Source organism: Schistocerca cancellata, chromosome 1 (genome assembly GCF_023864275.1).
Source record: "Schistocerca cancellata isolate TAMUIC-IGC-003103 chromosome 1, iqSchCanc2.1, whole genome shotgun sequence".
Lineage (NCBI taxonomy): Eukaryota > Metazoa > Arthropoda > Insecta > Orthoptera > Acrididae > Schistocerca > Schistocerca cancellata.
Window position 1 is genome coordinate 702,010,552 of NC_064626.1, and position 12,785 is coordinate 702,023,336.

General features: G+C 43.0%; 1 protein-coding gene across 1 annotated transcript in view; it reads right to left on the reverse strand.

The window, feature by feature from the left end:
* Window positions 1-1,682: 1,682 nt before the first annotated feature.
* LOC126184647 (uncharacterized) overlaps window positions 1,683-12,785 on the reverse strand; it is an 880,966-nt gene continuing 869,863 nt past the window's right edge. The window contains exon 4 of the mRNA XM_049927127.1: window positions 1,683-2,739. Within this exon, the coding sequence (XP_049783084.1) occupies window positions 2,250-2,739 (490 nt within the window). The 3' untranslated portion in view covers window positions 1,683-2,249. The remainder of the gene's footprint in view (window positions 2,740-12,785) is intronic.

Below are 12,785 nucleotides of genomic sequence, written 5' to 3' on the forward strand. Positions count from 1 at the left end.
GAGCAGACTCTGTGGTGAGCATGAATAAAAGTTATGAAGGAATGATATTCAGTTGTTGTGATTCTTCAGTTTCTCCCGGCGTATTTGTCCACGGGTATACTGCCGGTTCATAGTGTCCAACGGGCACAATATTTCGGCGATCAGACATGTCGCCATCGTTAGGTGTGCTGACGAACTGAGCTCCTGAGGGCGGGCGGCCGATTTAAATCCCCTCCACCCGCGGGCCTCTCTTCGCCGTCCGCGCCCGCGCCCGCGCTCGCGAAGACGTTTGCGTCGGAATCTGTCGTAGCGTCGATGTGCTTGCTACGTCCGTCCTGGTCGCCAGTTCGTACTTCTTGCTCAGAGTCTTCTTAATTACATTCAATGACGGGTCGCAAGCCTTGCTGAGATAGTAGCTGCTATCTCCTCAGAAGCTCAGTTCGTCAGCGCACCTGTCGATGGCGACATGTCTGATCGCCGAAATATTGTACCCGTTGGACCCTATGAACCGGAAGTATACCCGTGGACTGTTCGAGCGATATTCAGTTGGTTTATCATAACAAACCTACTCCAGGAGGTTGTTCTGCTTCAGTTATCTTCATCTCAAAAACAATTTTAAAAATGATGATGGATGGAAACACCTCAACTTGCCAAGTGCATCCATATTCTTGAATTTCTCTCTCTCTCTCTCTCTCTCTCTCTCTCTCTCTCTCTCTAATGCGTGTGCGTTTTCAATACCTACATTCTTAACTGTTAACTGATCCTGGTGTCTGACGTCATCCTCTTTTTTTTGTACAATTACAAACACATTTACTACCTGTTTCTTTACTGCCATCAAGAGGCTGCTTGTTATGAAAAAATCTATACTTTTATTGTGTCATTAATCTGTAAGTGGTGTTTTATATACAATATATTTTTTAATTTAAGCATAAAGAAAAATTAAATTACAAATGTTAGTGACAGTAATAATAATGAATAAATTACAGCTATCACTGTTTCTATATTATTGAACAGTAATAAGGAAAATAAATCAGTTAAAAATGGCGACTTAGAACTTAAATGTTGGACTCAAATTTTTAATTTTGTTACTTTATTTGGATGCCCAACCCTTCAACTTTCCAACATAGTTAATCACATCTCTTCTAAATACAGAGTTAAAATATATACTGCAGATTTTCTAAAGCTCTGATTAATAATATATAATGAGTTTATTAATATTATAATAATTTTATTTTAGAAATTCACAAACTCTGGTGACGGTCACATCCATCTCTGTACACTAAGGAACCTTTAGTCCCTGCAGCTAGGGTGCACAGTCCCACCGGCAGGACAAAATGTCTGCAACAGTCTTTTCTTATACCTTACCAACTGTGTTACCCCCAGACATAGAAGCAGAAGGCTAACCTGAACTCCACTCTTCACAATTAAGCATCAGTTTCTTCCTCCTTTCAGAAGTCTGTATGTTATGCAAGTGTCTATGTCAGAAGCACAAGCAGAAATAATGCACCACACGAACTTTAACTGTACAATAGTCCATAACTCTTGTACAAAGTTTTTTTTCATTATACACATTTATATTAGCACTATCGGTGATTGCAGGCAACTTGTCAGTTTTTCCACACTGGAGAATAATTTTTCAGACGAATTGGCCTTTCTATTTCATAAACAAAATGCATTTTGCTGAATTGACAGGAGGGGCGCTGAAGGTAAATGAGGAGAGATGAAACAGCAGATAATGGTCCTCAGTGTGGCAGTGAACATTTGCGTGTTATGTTTTTTTTTTGAGTTTTCTCTATTCTGATAGTGTAGTGCAAAGTGCAGTTATGTTTCTAATGGTCAGTTTCTTATTATACAATTCATCGAGAACTGATGGTCAAACTTTATTTTTAAAAAAATTTCTCTGCAGCAAATTGTGTTTGACAATGTGATGCACTTATTTGCAAAAACCCTTTAATGAAACTGAAGTGGGTAATAACTCTTGTAATCTTGTGTCGTTTGGAGAAGAATTCAAAGTGGAAATATTGTTAGTCGTACGCTTAAAAATTTACTCTGTGACTGAACGGTCTGCAACGAAATTTTAAATTCTCGCATACGTAATCTCTCCGAACTGCTTCGTCCGTCAAATACGCGTTTCCGACGCGCGGATGGTTTTGTCCGTTTAGCGAGATTCGTGAAAAGTTTACTGGACCGAGGAGAAGTGACGAGAAAGCCATCGCAAATGTTCACTCCGTGCAGTGCGATTCGAGTGGATGGTGGAGGCGGTCGGCCGTCTACTGTATGACGCAGCACTTGCACTTGGGCTTCTTCTTGATGACGACGTGCTCCACCTGGGAGGCGTCGCTGGGTTGGACGACAGTGCCGCGCTGCACCTCCACCGCCGCCGGCTTGCTGTCGGGGGCGGCGTTGGCAGCGGCCCCGGGGGCATTGCCGTTGGCGCCGGCGCCCGCGGCGGGCTTGCTGTTGGCCACCTGCTGCTGCAGCGGCGACGCCTGCTTGGCGGCCAGCTGGGGGCTGGCGGCCTGCAGCTGCTGTTGCTGCTGCTGCAGCTGCGGCGACTGCGCGCCGTCCGCGTTCGCTGCCACCGCCTTGCCGTCGCCGGCGATAGCGCTGGCGGCAGCGGCGGGCTCCGGCAGCTGTGGCGCCGTGCTGCCCGGCGTCGGCGTGATGGGCTTGCCGCCCTTGATCAGCTCCACTATCTCATCTGCCTCGCGGCTCAGGTCACCATCCGGGCGGAACGGGTTGTCCCAGCCGCTGTCCGTGCTGCAAAACAAACACACACCGGCACATAAGCAATCGCAGTGAAGCAGCACACCTGTGCCAACGACATGAAATATACTGACGGAAAAAATCTTAACACCAAGGATGACATGAGCGTCATAAACGAAAGGTGACAGGCACGTTTCCACATCTGAAAGATGTATATTCAAATTTCGAACCAGTCGCTTAAGAGTGGCGCTATTAGCGCCACTATGTGGATGCAAATGAGGTTTGCTTTAAATACACGACGGTTGTGAGCGATAGTTAACTTTGAAATTGGACGTGGTAAGTTGATGTTAGTCAAGAATGTCTTTAAGGTTACACAGACGCCATTATCGACGAGGTCGGGCTACGAAAAGCTGGATGTTTTTTCTGCGACACTGCAGAAAGGCTTGGTAGGAATCAAGCCACTGTACATGACAGCTGGCAGCGGTGATCACGGGAATGTACTGTCGCAATGAGATCGGGCTCTAGACGGCCACGTGGCAATACCTAGAGGGAGGACCATCATGTTTGGTGTATGGTTCTGGCGCATCACACTGCATCTGCAGCAGCAGTTGGCACCACAGTGACACAACGAAACCAGACGCCCTGTGGCGTGTTGTCCACTGACTCCATAACGCCGCCATTTGCGACTTCAGTGGTGTCAAGTGAGCTCTCATTGGGAGGGGGAGGGGGGGGGAGAGGTGATGAAAGCTGCTTCTGCCTTGGTGTCATTGGTGGCCATGTGTTGGTTGGAAGGAGACAAGTTGAGGGTCTGCGACCAACCTGTCTGCGTGCTAGACACACTGGGCCTACACCTGTATTTAATATCTCGGGTGCGATTTCGTTTGCCAGGAGGAGCACTCTCGTGGTTATCCCATGCACCTACACTGAAAATTTGTACAGCAATCTGGTGATTCAACCTCTTGTGTTGCCATTCACAAACAGCATTTAAGAGCATGTTTTCCCGCCGGGTAACGATCGCCTGAGAACCGCTGTTGTAACCCAACATGCTCGGAAGAAGGTCGACTTATTGCCTTGGCCTGTGCGATCACTAGATCTGTCTCTAATCGAGCACATATGGCTCATCATCGGACGTCAATTCCAGTGTCACCCACAAACAGCATTAACCGTCCCTGTATTAACGGACGAAGTGCAACAGGCATGGAACTTCAGCCCACATACCGATATCCGGCACCTGTACTACACAATGCATCCATGTTTGCGTTCAACATTCTGGCGGCGACACTGGTTATTAATGTAGCAGCATTTCACACTTGCAGTAGCTTACCTCTCACTTACGCTAACCTGTTACCTTGCAACGTTAATCACATATATGTTACATGGAGAAATGTAATCCCAGAATTTTATTACTCTACATTAATCAGTTTTTGGTGTTGCGATTTTTTTCCGTCAGTGTATGATCACTTGTACGGAAGGTGAATACTTATTACGGTTCAGCGAGAGGAAAGTAGCGGGAAACGATAGCGCTTCTGCACTTGGGGTAGCCGTAGGAAGTATCGATGTTCTCTTTGCTCGTGTAAGAATGTCTGCTGGCATGGTGGATACTGAAGTCACCAGAGTACAGTAGCACGCCGGTGGAGAAGCCAAAGCGACTTACCAGTGGGCTGCGCCAACTTGTTGCGTCCCCTAGTGGCGTGCTGCAGTACTGTGACGCAGGATATACAGATATGCCCTTGCAAACAAACAAAACCGTGCAGAATCACTTTTCACTCAGCAGTGAAGTCAAGTTTGGAAGGTAGGAGAAGGGGTATGGGCGAAATTTAGATTTAATCTACCGATAGCATTATCGGGGATCGCCCATCCCTACTTCAGCGAAGACCAATTTCTGTCTCTTGCTGGACGTACTTGAGCTCAGTAATTGTTTTGATAATCAGTTCAGTTCGTTGTAGTTGAATTTAAGGGACGCGCTGTTTATTTTTTGTGCTGTTATGATAGTTTTTAATTAAGGGTACGTTTATAACAAGAAGAGGAAAACCGATTTTGATGCGCCCACTAGCGTTATGGTAAGTTTAAAAAATATGTACGCAATACTACAAAAGCCTAATTACCTATCTATATAAGTTTAATGTTAACACTGGAGTCATTATTTTGAGACAGGTAGAACTCTGGTGCTGCTATATTACAGTATTCACAAGGCAGCGGAGCAGTAAACACCATTAAAAACAAAATTAAATTAAAATCAGTGCATAGAAACACCTACGGCGCCCAAAACCGCGTTAATGAACAAAAATAGCGCCCAAACATTGAAAGTTGCATTTCTTTCAAAAGATTTGTCTAAATTGTGTCATTAGTAGCGCAAATTGCAAAATATCGCGCCACCGGTTCATCTAGGCAATAATTATAAAACCTAGTTCCAATACGGAACGAAGGAGGGGAGGGGTTGTGGAGAGCGGAAATAGTATGTCATAACACATTCTACAGTTCGTTTCAAAAAGACTTTTTCAGCGGACGGCTTTACTTCGTCCGACGCGACTGCGCCTTGCGAGGTTCGCAGAAGAAACTATCAAATTGAAATAAATAACAAGGAACTACATTTGACAATTAAAGACGTTGTTTAAACACTCATGTTCTAAAAAATTACTACTATCCATGCAAATGAGGCAATAATAATCTAAACGACTTACCTAACATCAGACGACTCAAAATCAAAGTTTCTACCAGAAAATAACGGGACAAGCTTTGTCTGTCGATCTCCCTGTCAACAATGGTCTTAGCCGCTTTTCAGCAGGCAGCAGCTCTGTTCAAGGCAAGAAATATGCAATGGCCTCTTTTCCCGTCCTGGCTATATTAGCACACCTTCCCCTACCGATCTTACGACTAGTTGGTAACTAGTATAACCTGTGTTATACTGATTACCAAGATAATTTTAAAACTGGAGCTACCGAAGCTAAAACAATCATACATCATTGCTAGACACTTCATAGTGTCAACAGTTTTTTAAAATACAAGAAACTGAATGGCATCTCCAACAGTTCGCTGTAGGTGTATTTGTTTACATCACTTACAAACCCACACACCGGTTTCGCAAATTTGAGTTGCATCTCTAGGTGCAAATATCTGTACGAAGCAGTTTTTAAAATTAATGCAGTTGCGTGGTTAGACAAAGATTTCAGCATTCCTCAAATGATAAAAAAAAACGAAGTGAAATGATAAAAAGACCATCTTCAATTACAAAAATTGCTTGACGTAGGTCGACAAGAGCATATTTTAATCGGAATGTGTACAGTCCGCGACTTAACACAGGTCAGTCTCGTTTTTGGCAATTGATCCACGTCACACGGGGACGATATCCATCTATTTTTCATTTGAGTTACTGTTTCACTGTTTTCTAATTAACGATCAGTTCTGATTCCTAATTCTACTCTTTCGTTTTAGATATGAGTCATCACTGACAATGGCCATTTTATCATTTGACGATGGTTTATCATCAAATTAGGAGTGCTGAAATCTTGCCCTAGCCACAGCAGCTGTTACATTGCGGCATTCTGTAACCTATGAAGTAGCATTTATAGGTACTTTCTTTTGGTATGAACTTAAAAGTTGCATTTATTAAATATATTTAAGCCCGTTCATGTGGGGCATATTTGATTCATGCCGCTTCCTAGCTTGATGGGTAATATTTTCTTCCATGTTTATGTCTAGTCATTCAGTATTTAGCATATCTCAGATAACTGCATTAATTTTAAAAACTATTTCGTATGGGTGTTTGCACCTGAACAAATACACTTACAGCATTTCATTCAGTTTCATTGTAATAGTTTTAACACCGCCCGGTTTCGATTCCAGGCTAGGTCGGAGATTTTCACCGCTCAGGGACTGGGTGTTGTGTTGTCGTAATTATCATCATTTCATCCCCATCGACGCGCAAGTTGCGAAATGGCGTCAAATCTAAAGACTTGCACCCGGCGAACGGTCTACCCGACGGGAGGCCCTAGTCACACGGCCACACAACACCTGTTTATATATATATTTATATATATATATATATATATATATATATATATATATATATATATATATATACTAAATATCTTAATGTCATTTCTCTTTTACTCATTTCATTGCATTGTATTGCAACAGCTTCAATTCAATTCCATTTACTTGTTACAAACATTTATCACATTTGGAGATGGCCGTCCCTATAATGAGCTATTATGAATCTATGTTATTTCCGTTCAACATTTGTACCACAGTTGCTTATCGGTGCTAGTTGCGCACGCTAGTGAGTTGTCGCCATTGGAAGACAGAGAAATAAAATATTTCCCTAACCCCGCGGTGGCCAGGCTGTGTACCACTCTGTCCTTGACGTATGCGGCCGATTTCAACAACGTCAATCAAAATTTAGCTCACATTAAAATATTATCTCTGGAACTATTGTTGTTTGTTGCCGAGCAAGAAAAACACTCTTAATGAGATCTAAACGTTAGCCTACGTTTCCGGATTTTTGCTGTTAGCTGCTGGAAGCATAATAAACACAGCCGAGGAACGCAGGCCGCACGAACATTTGATTCGGTCCGTGGACTGCTGTTTGATGACCACTGCGTTAAAGTCTCGGACCAACACACATTTTTCATCTGCCAGGGACCTTCGAAAAGATTAAGTAATTTTATTTTTTCGAGGAGATGATTTTAAGTTCAACTATCCCTCGTAAAGGAAACCGCACCGATTCTTCAATATTGTGTTTTTGGAAGGTGGTTCGTCGTAGTAGACACAAAATACCGACTTATTAATAAAATTCTCAAAAAAATTACTATTTCCAATAATCACATGTTTTGCACCTTAAGCAGGCGACGTACCTGCTTTAGTGACTTGCACTACAAGCGCAATTCGATGCTACAGAAATTCGCGCTTTAAGTTTATTTTTATAGTTTCACACAATGTGTTTCGCAAGATTATTACAAATATCAAAACCAACATTTGTCCATGGAACTCATTCTTCGACGATATCCAAAGCTATTGCAGCGCGTTGGAACAAATGATTTAATTCACTACTCTGACTAGATACTGACGAGAAATGCTATGAAGTTGAACATTATTTTTTTTTTAATTCTATAGGACAACTGTAAGAGTACGATACGACCGTGGATCGCGTTAATAATGACGAGTACACCAAAGAAAAGGATGGAAGAAACAAAACAAAATCTGGTTAAACGCACTGTCAAGAACAAGGTGGTTTTTAGGCTGAGCAAAAGATCATATTGGGCAAGGATGGGGAAAGTGTGTCCGTTTCGTCCTTTTTTATGGAAATCTAACGACAAATAATTGAAAATTTAAATAAGGATGGAGATTTTAATCCCGTTCGTGTCGGCTGCAGTCCACTGCCTAAAACATGTGTCAACTTCGCGCATTACTATACCGAAATTTGGTAGTAATAGTAAGTTATTAATTTCAAATAATAAAGGGCAGCCGTGGGCTACGGCTAGGAAACAATCGGGCACCCACCTGGGATGACAGTGTAACCTGGCTAACCTAGACGAGAATGTACGGCCCGTACAACGAATATGAATTACTATTACATTACACAAACAATATTTCTTAATGTTTTTGCAAGTTACAACAGTGCAGTTACAAGAATCTTTGATAATTCCGGAGAGAATAAAAGGAATTTGTGAAATTACAGGCTTCCAACTTGGGTCTAAAAACATTTCTGTCACTGGCCGCCGACTGCTTTTGCACATGTGTGTTGAAAATTGATGCTGCTGAATAAATATTTTGTCAATGACGGGAAATTGTGGTCTCCACACATACATCATTTCTCTGTATTTTATTTTCTAAAAGATCGTGTTTCTGTTTTTCATGCAACAAATATGGCGAAAGATAAGATGAACTGCGACGCTCAGTCCGGAACCGCGCGACTGCTACGGTCGCAGGTTCGAATCCTGCCTCGGGCACGATGTGTGTGATGTCCTTAGGTTAGTTAGGTTTAAGTAGTTCTAAGTTCTAGGGGACTGATGACCACAGATGTTAAGTCCCATAGTGCTCAGAGCCATTTGAACCATTTTTGAACTGCGACGTCAATGCAAGAATTCCATCTTTTCAAATGCAGTCGACACGAGTCTAGTGAATACGTTACCCAGATGATACGCTCCCCATCAAAAATACTATTTATGTTTCAAATAAGTTGACGTAAAATGCTAGCCCACACAAAATACTAACTCAACCTAAATGTGCTTCAGGGACCTTTACATTTTCATAAAATATTTACCATTAGGCAATTATTTATCATATTTCTCTGTAGATCACTGAAGATGCCTAATACGATAGAGGAAACATTTTTGGTAAAAATAATAACAAGGAATCGATTTTAAACGACGGATAACATTTATTCTTACCCGCATGAGACGCGTTAATTGAAGTAACAACTGGGTAAGAACGGCTGCAAAATTACCAATATTAAGTTTCTAGGGAAAATCCGTCTCCCTCTTTCACGAACTTGTGAAGGTCTTGTGTCTGTGCAAAAAGTTGTCGATTTCGCATGTTATCCATGACGTTTCGAGATTCCCACTGGGCCGCGGGTGTGGTTAACTGCCACACTACGGATTTTAGTCTGTCACTTTTTCACCAGAGGCAATGATCTATTTAAAGGTGAACAGTGGTCCCCCTACGTAACTGACTGGGTAAGTCGGCTCAAGCAACGGGATGCCACTTCCATAGAACTGCGTCTAGTAAATCACTGGTGTTCAAGGCAACTTTCAGGTACTCTCGTCACAACTTGCGCTGTTAGGAACCTGAACAACTTTGACTTCATCACCCGTCGTTCGCGACCCGCTGAACTCTAGCACCGAGCTGCGGCAGATGCTGAGGCAAAGCGCGCCAGCTGCGCTGCTTGCGTAACGCCAGCGAGCACGCAGGAGGCTGCTCCGTATATTAGTCGGGCTTCCCTGGATGCCTGGAGCCGGCGCCAGCTCCCCTCGTTAATGCCTCCAGACCGTCGACTTACGCAACAACACCGCCTTCTGTGTAGGTCGTCACGGAAGAATTGAGCGATAAACGAAAACAAAAATGTGTGACAGCTGGTCACTTACAGATACATAAACAGGTCATGTGCGCAGTTCGCTCTTCCAACTGATTAAGGTTTCTACATAGCAGCCTGAGGATCAGTTTCAAATCCTAAGGCTGCCTGAAATTTTTATCTATCCATTATTGTATCATCATCATCATCATCATTATCATCGGAAAATTGTGGTAAGTTCCTATGGGACCAAACTGCTGAGGTCATCGGTTCCTAATCTTACACACTACTTAAACTAACTTACGCTAAGGACAACACACATACCCATGACCGTGGGAGCCGACGGGGGGATGGGGGGAGCCGCGCGAACCGTGGCAAGGCGCTTGAGACCACGCGGCTACCACGCGCGGCGTAAGCATCATCATCTTTAGTTCTCCATGCATTCCTGTCATTTGCTGCCCCTCATCTTTTTTGACAATTGCTTCTTGTCCTCATACCATTTGGTATCTTCTTCTTCTTCTTCTTCTTCTTCTTCTTCCTCCTCCATTCACCGTTCCCTCCATAGCATCCATCATTAAACAACCTCTTCTCATCAAATGTACATGTCAATTGTGTTTTCTCTTCCTGATTATCTTTAAAATTTCTCTCTCTCTCTCTCTCTCTCTCTCTCTCTCTCTCTCTCTCTCTCTCTTCCCCACTCTTCGCGGAACCACCTCATTTCTCACTTACTTTGCCCATTTTATCCCTTCCATCCTCCTCCAAATCCACATCTCAAACGTGTTATTTATATTCTTCGTTCTTCCTCTTCCCTCGGTGTCCAAATCTCAGCTCCTTATAATTCCACGCTCCTGATAAATCACTTAGCCAATCGCTTCTTCAGGACCCCGTCCATGCATCAACATAAAAGCTTCCTCTTCTTATTAAATGCCTTCTTGGCAATTGCTATACGTGTTTTCACCTTCTTATTACATCTCATGTCGTCCGTAATTACGCTTCCTAGATATCTGAAAGCACTAACTTATTCTACATCTTCCTGTCCCAACTTTATAGTTGTTCGTAATTTTCTTGCACCACCAACATACGTTTTGTCTTTTTTACTAACTCTCATTCCGAATTCCTCCTAGGTATTATTTAACTCTTAACATTCCAGTCATAGTTTTTTCGCTCTCTGCCAATAACACATCATCCGCAGATCGAATATATTCTGTCCTCCTACCACCAACCCGCACTCCTCTTTTTCGTTTCAAACATTTCTGAATAATTTTCTCCAATAAATGTTGAACGGCAATGGGGAGATACCGCGCCTTTTCTCACTACCCTTCCAATTTTTCTTCTATCGATCCAGTCGGCACCATTCTTCCTAAGAATGTCCATTATTTACTCCACTGTACGGTATCAAAGGCTTTCTCCAAGTTAATGAAAACAGTAGAAACATCTCTACCTTTTTCAGTTTATCTCTCACCTATAATCGTCAGCAATCCACTTGCATCTCTTTTACATTTCCCGCTTGTAAATCCATGCCGTTCCTCTGCAACGCATTGGAGCATTTAGTTCTATAAACATTTTAGGGACTGCCAAGTTGTTGGATTGTATTTTGGATCAGGCGTCCCAAACAACGGAGGTGCTAAGCTGATTCAGAGACTTTAGGAAGCCAAGGTCATGCACTGTCTTAACATTCAGCGAAGGAAAATTGAAAAAAAAAACACAAAAATAAACGCAAAAGATAAGACGTTTAAACCATGCGCTTTGCTGCAATCATTACTGCACCCTGGTTCGTTACTTGAAAGGGTAACATAAGTAACAACAACAAACATGGTTTTTGCTAAGAGCGGGATGGGGTTTGTGCCCTGAAGACCCAACTTTGAAGGCTTTAATATACAAGGGGCGATTAAAAAGTTGCAATTCGAAGTCCGTACAGTTCAGAATCGGTACGTCGATCAGGAAAAATCGCCGTGAGCATCGAAGGCAGTCATCCCACAGACGCGCCTGGTTGAAGATACGCCTACCCATTTGGTTACAACACCGAGTCCTGCAGCGTGAAGAAGTCCGTAACTGCCAGCTGCACATCCTCGTCCAACAAGAATCTTCGACCACTCAAAGCCTTTTTTAAGGGGCCGAAAGTATGATAGTTGCTGCGGAGAGATCAGGATTGTAGGACGGGTGCTCGAGTGTCTACCACTTGAGTTGGCGTCCTACGACATTTGCGATATGGGGACGTGCGTTATCATGAAGCAGCAGTACCCAGCATGGAAACTGGCGCGACATTCCACAACGGTGATTCTCGACAGACGTGCTGCCCCATACCAAGCCTTCATTCTTCGGTGGATGTCTACCGATGTTTGTTTTTCGGTAGCCAAGAAAACAACGACAGAAGGTTGGTTCTGTTTGGACGCATTTGACAATAACGTCGCCATAGTTCACGTTTCCGCTTTTACAGCACGCACGTCGGAAAGACACGAATGCCACACTAATCCCTTGCCCATATGTCGGTGATTCTATACCAGCATCGGAGTCGCGCTACGTTGCATATATGCTGCAGCATCACCCTCAAACGGAAACACTTTGATTGTCCCTTATATTGTTTCTTTTATTTATCCAAGACGTTTACTCTTGGTTCTATTAAATAGGGTGTAGTCCGATGCCGAAACAAATGTGACTACAATTCTTTTGCTCATGTCTGTTTCGGCCTCAGACATATTTCCCGCAGTCACAAGAATTAAGTTAACTTTGAGAATGGCGATTATCTACATCCATACTCAGCAAGCCACGTTATAGTGTGTGGTGGAGGATACTTTCTGTATGGTTGCAACTCCCCCTTTATGTTCCAGTCGCGAATGGTTCGCAGCAAGAATGATTGTTCGTGAGCTTTCGTGTGAGCTCAAATCTCTGTAACTTTACGTTCATGGAATTTTCACTCGGCTTTCCGAACCTATTGCGCAGATGAAGGGCAGATGACCAGTTCTACTTCAAGAAAGTCCAATTAACACTACAAGAGAAGAGGATTAAGAGACACACTTCCACGAAGACAAAAAAGCAAAAAATGGGGAGATTAAGTGTAAGTTAACGTAGACAGTTAATGAAGATAGCTCCC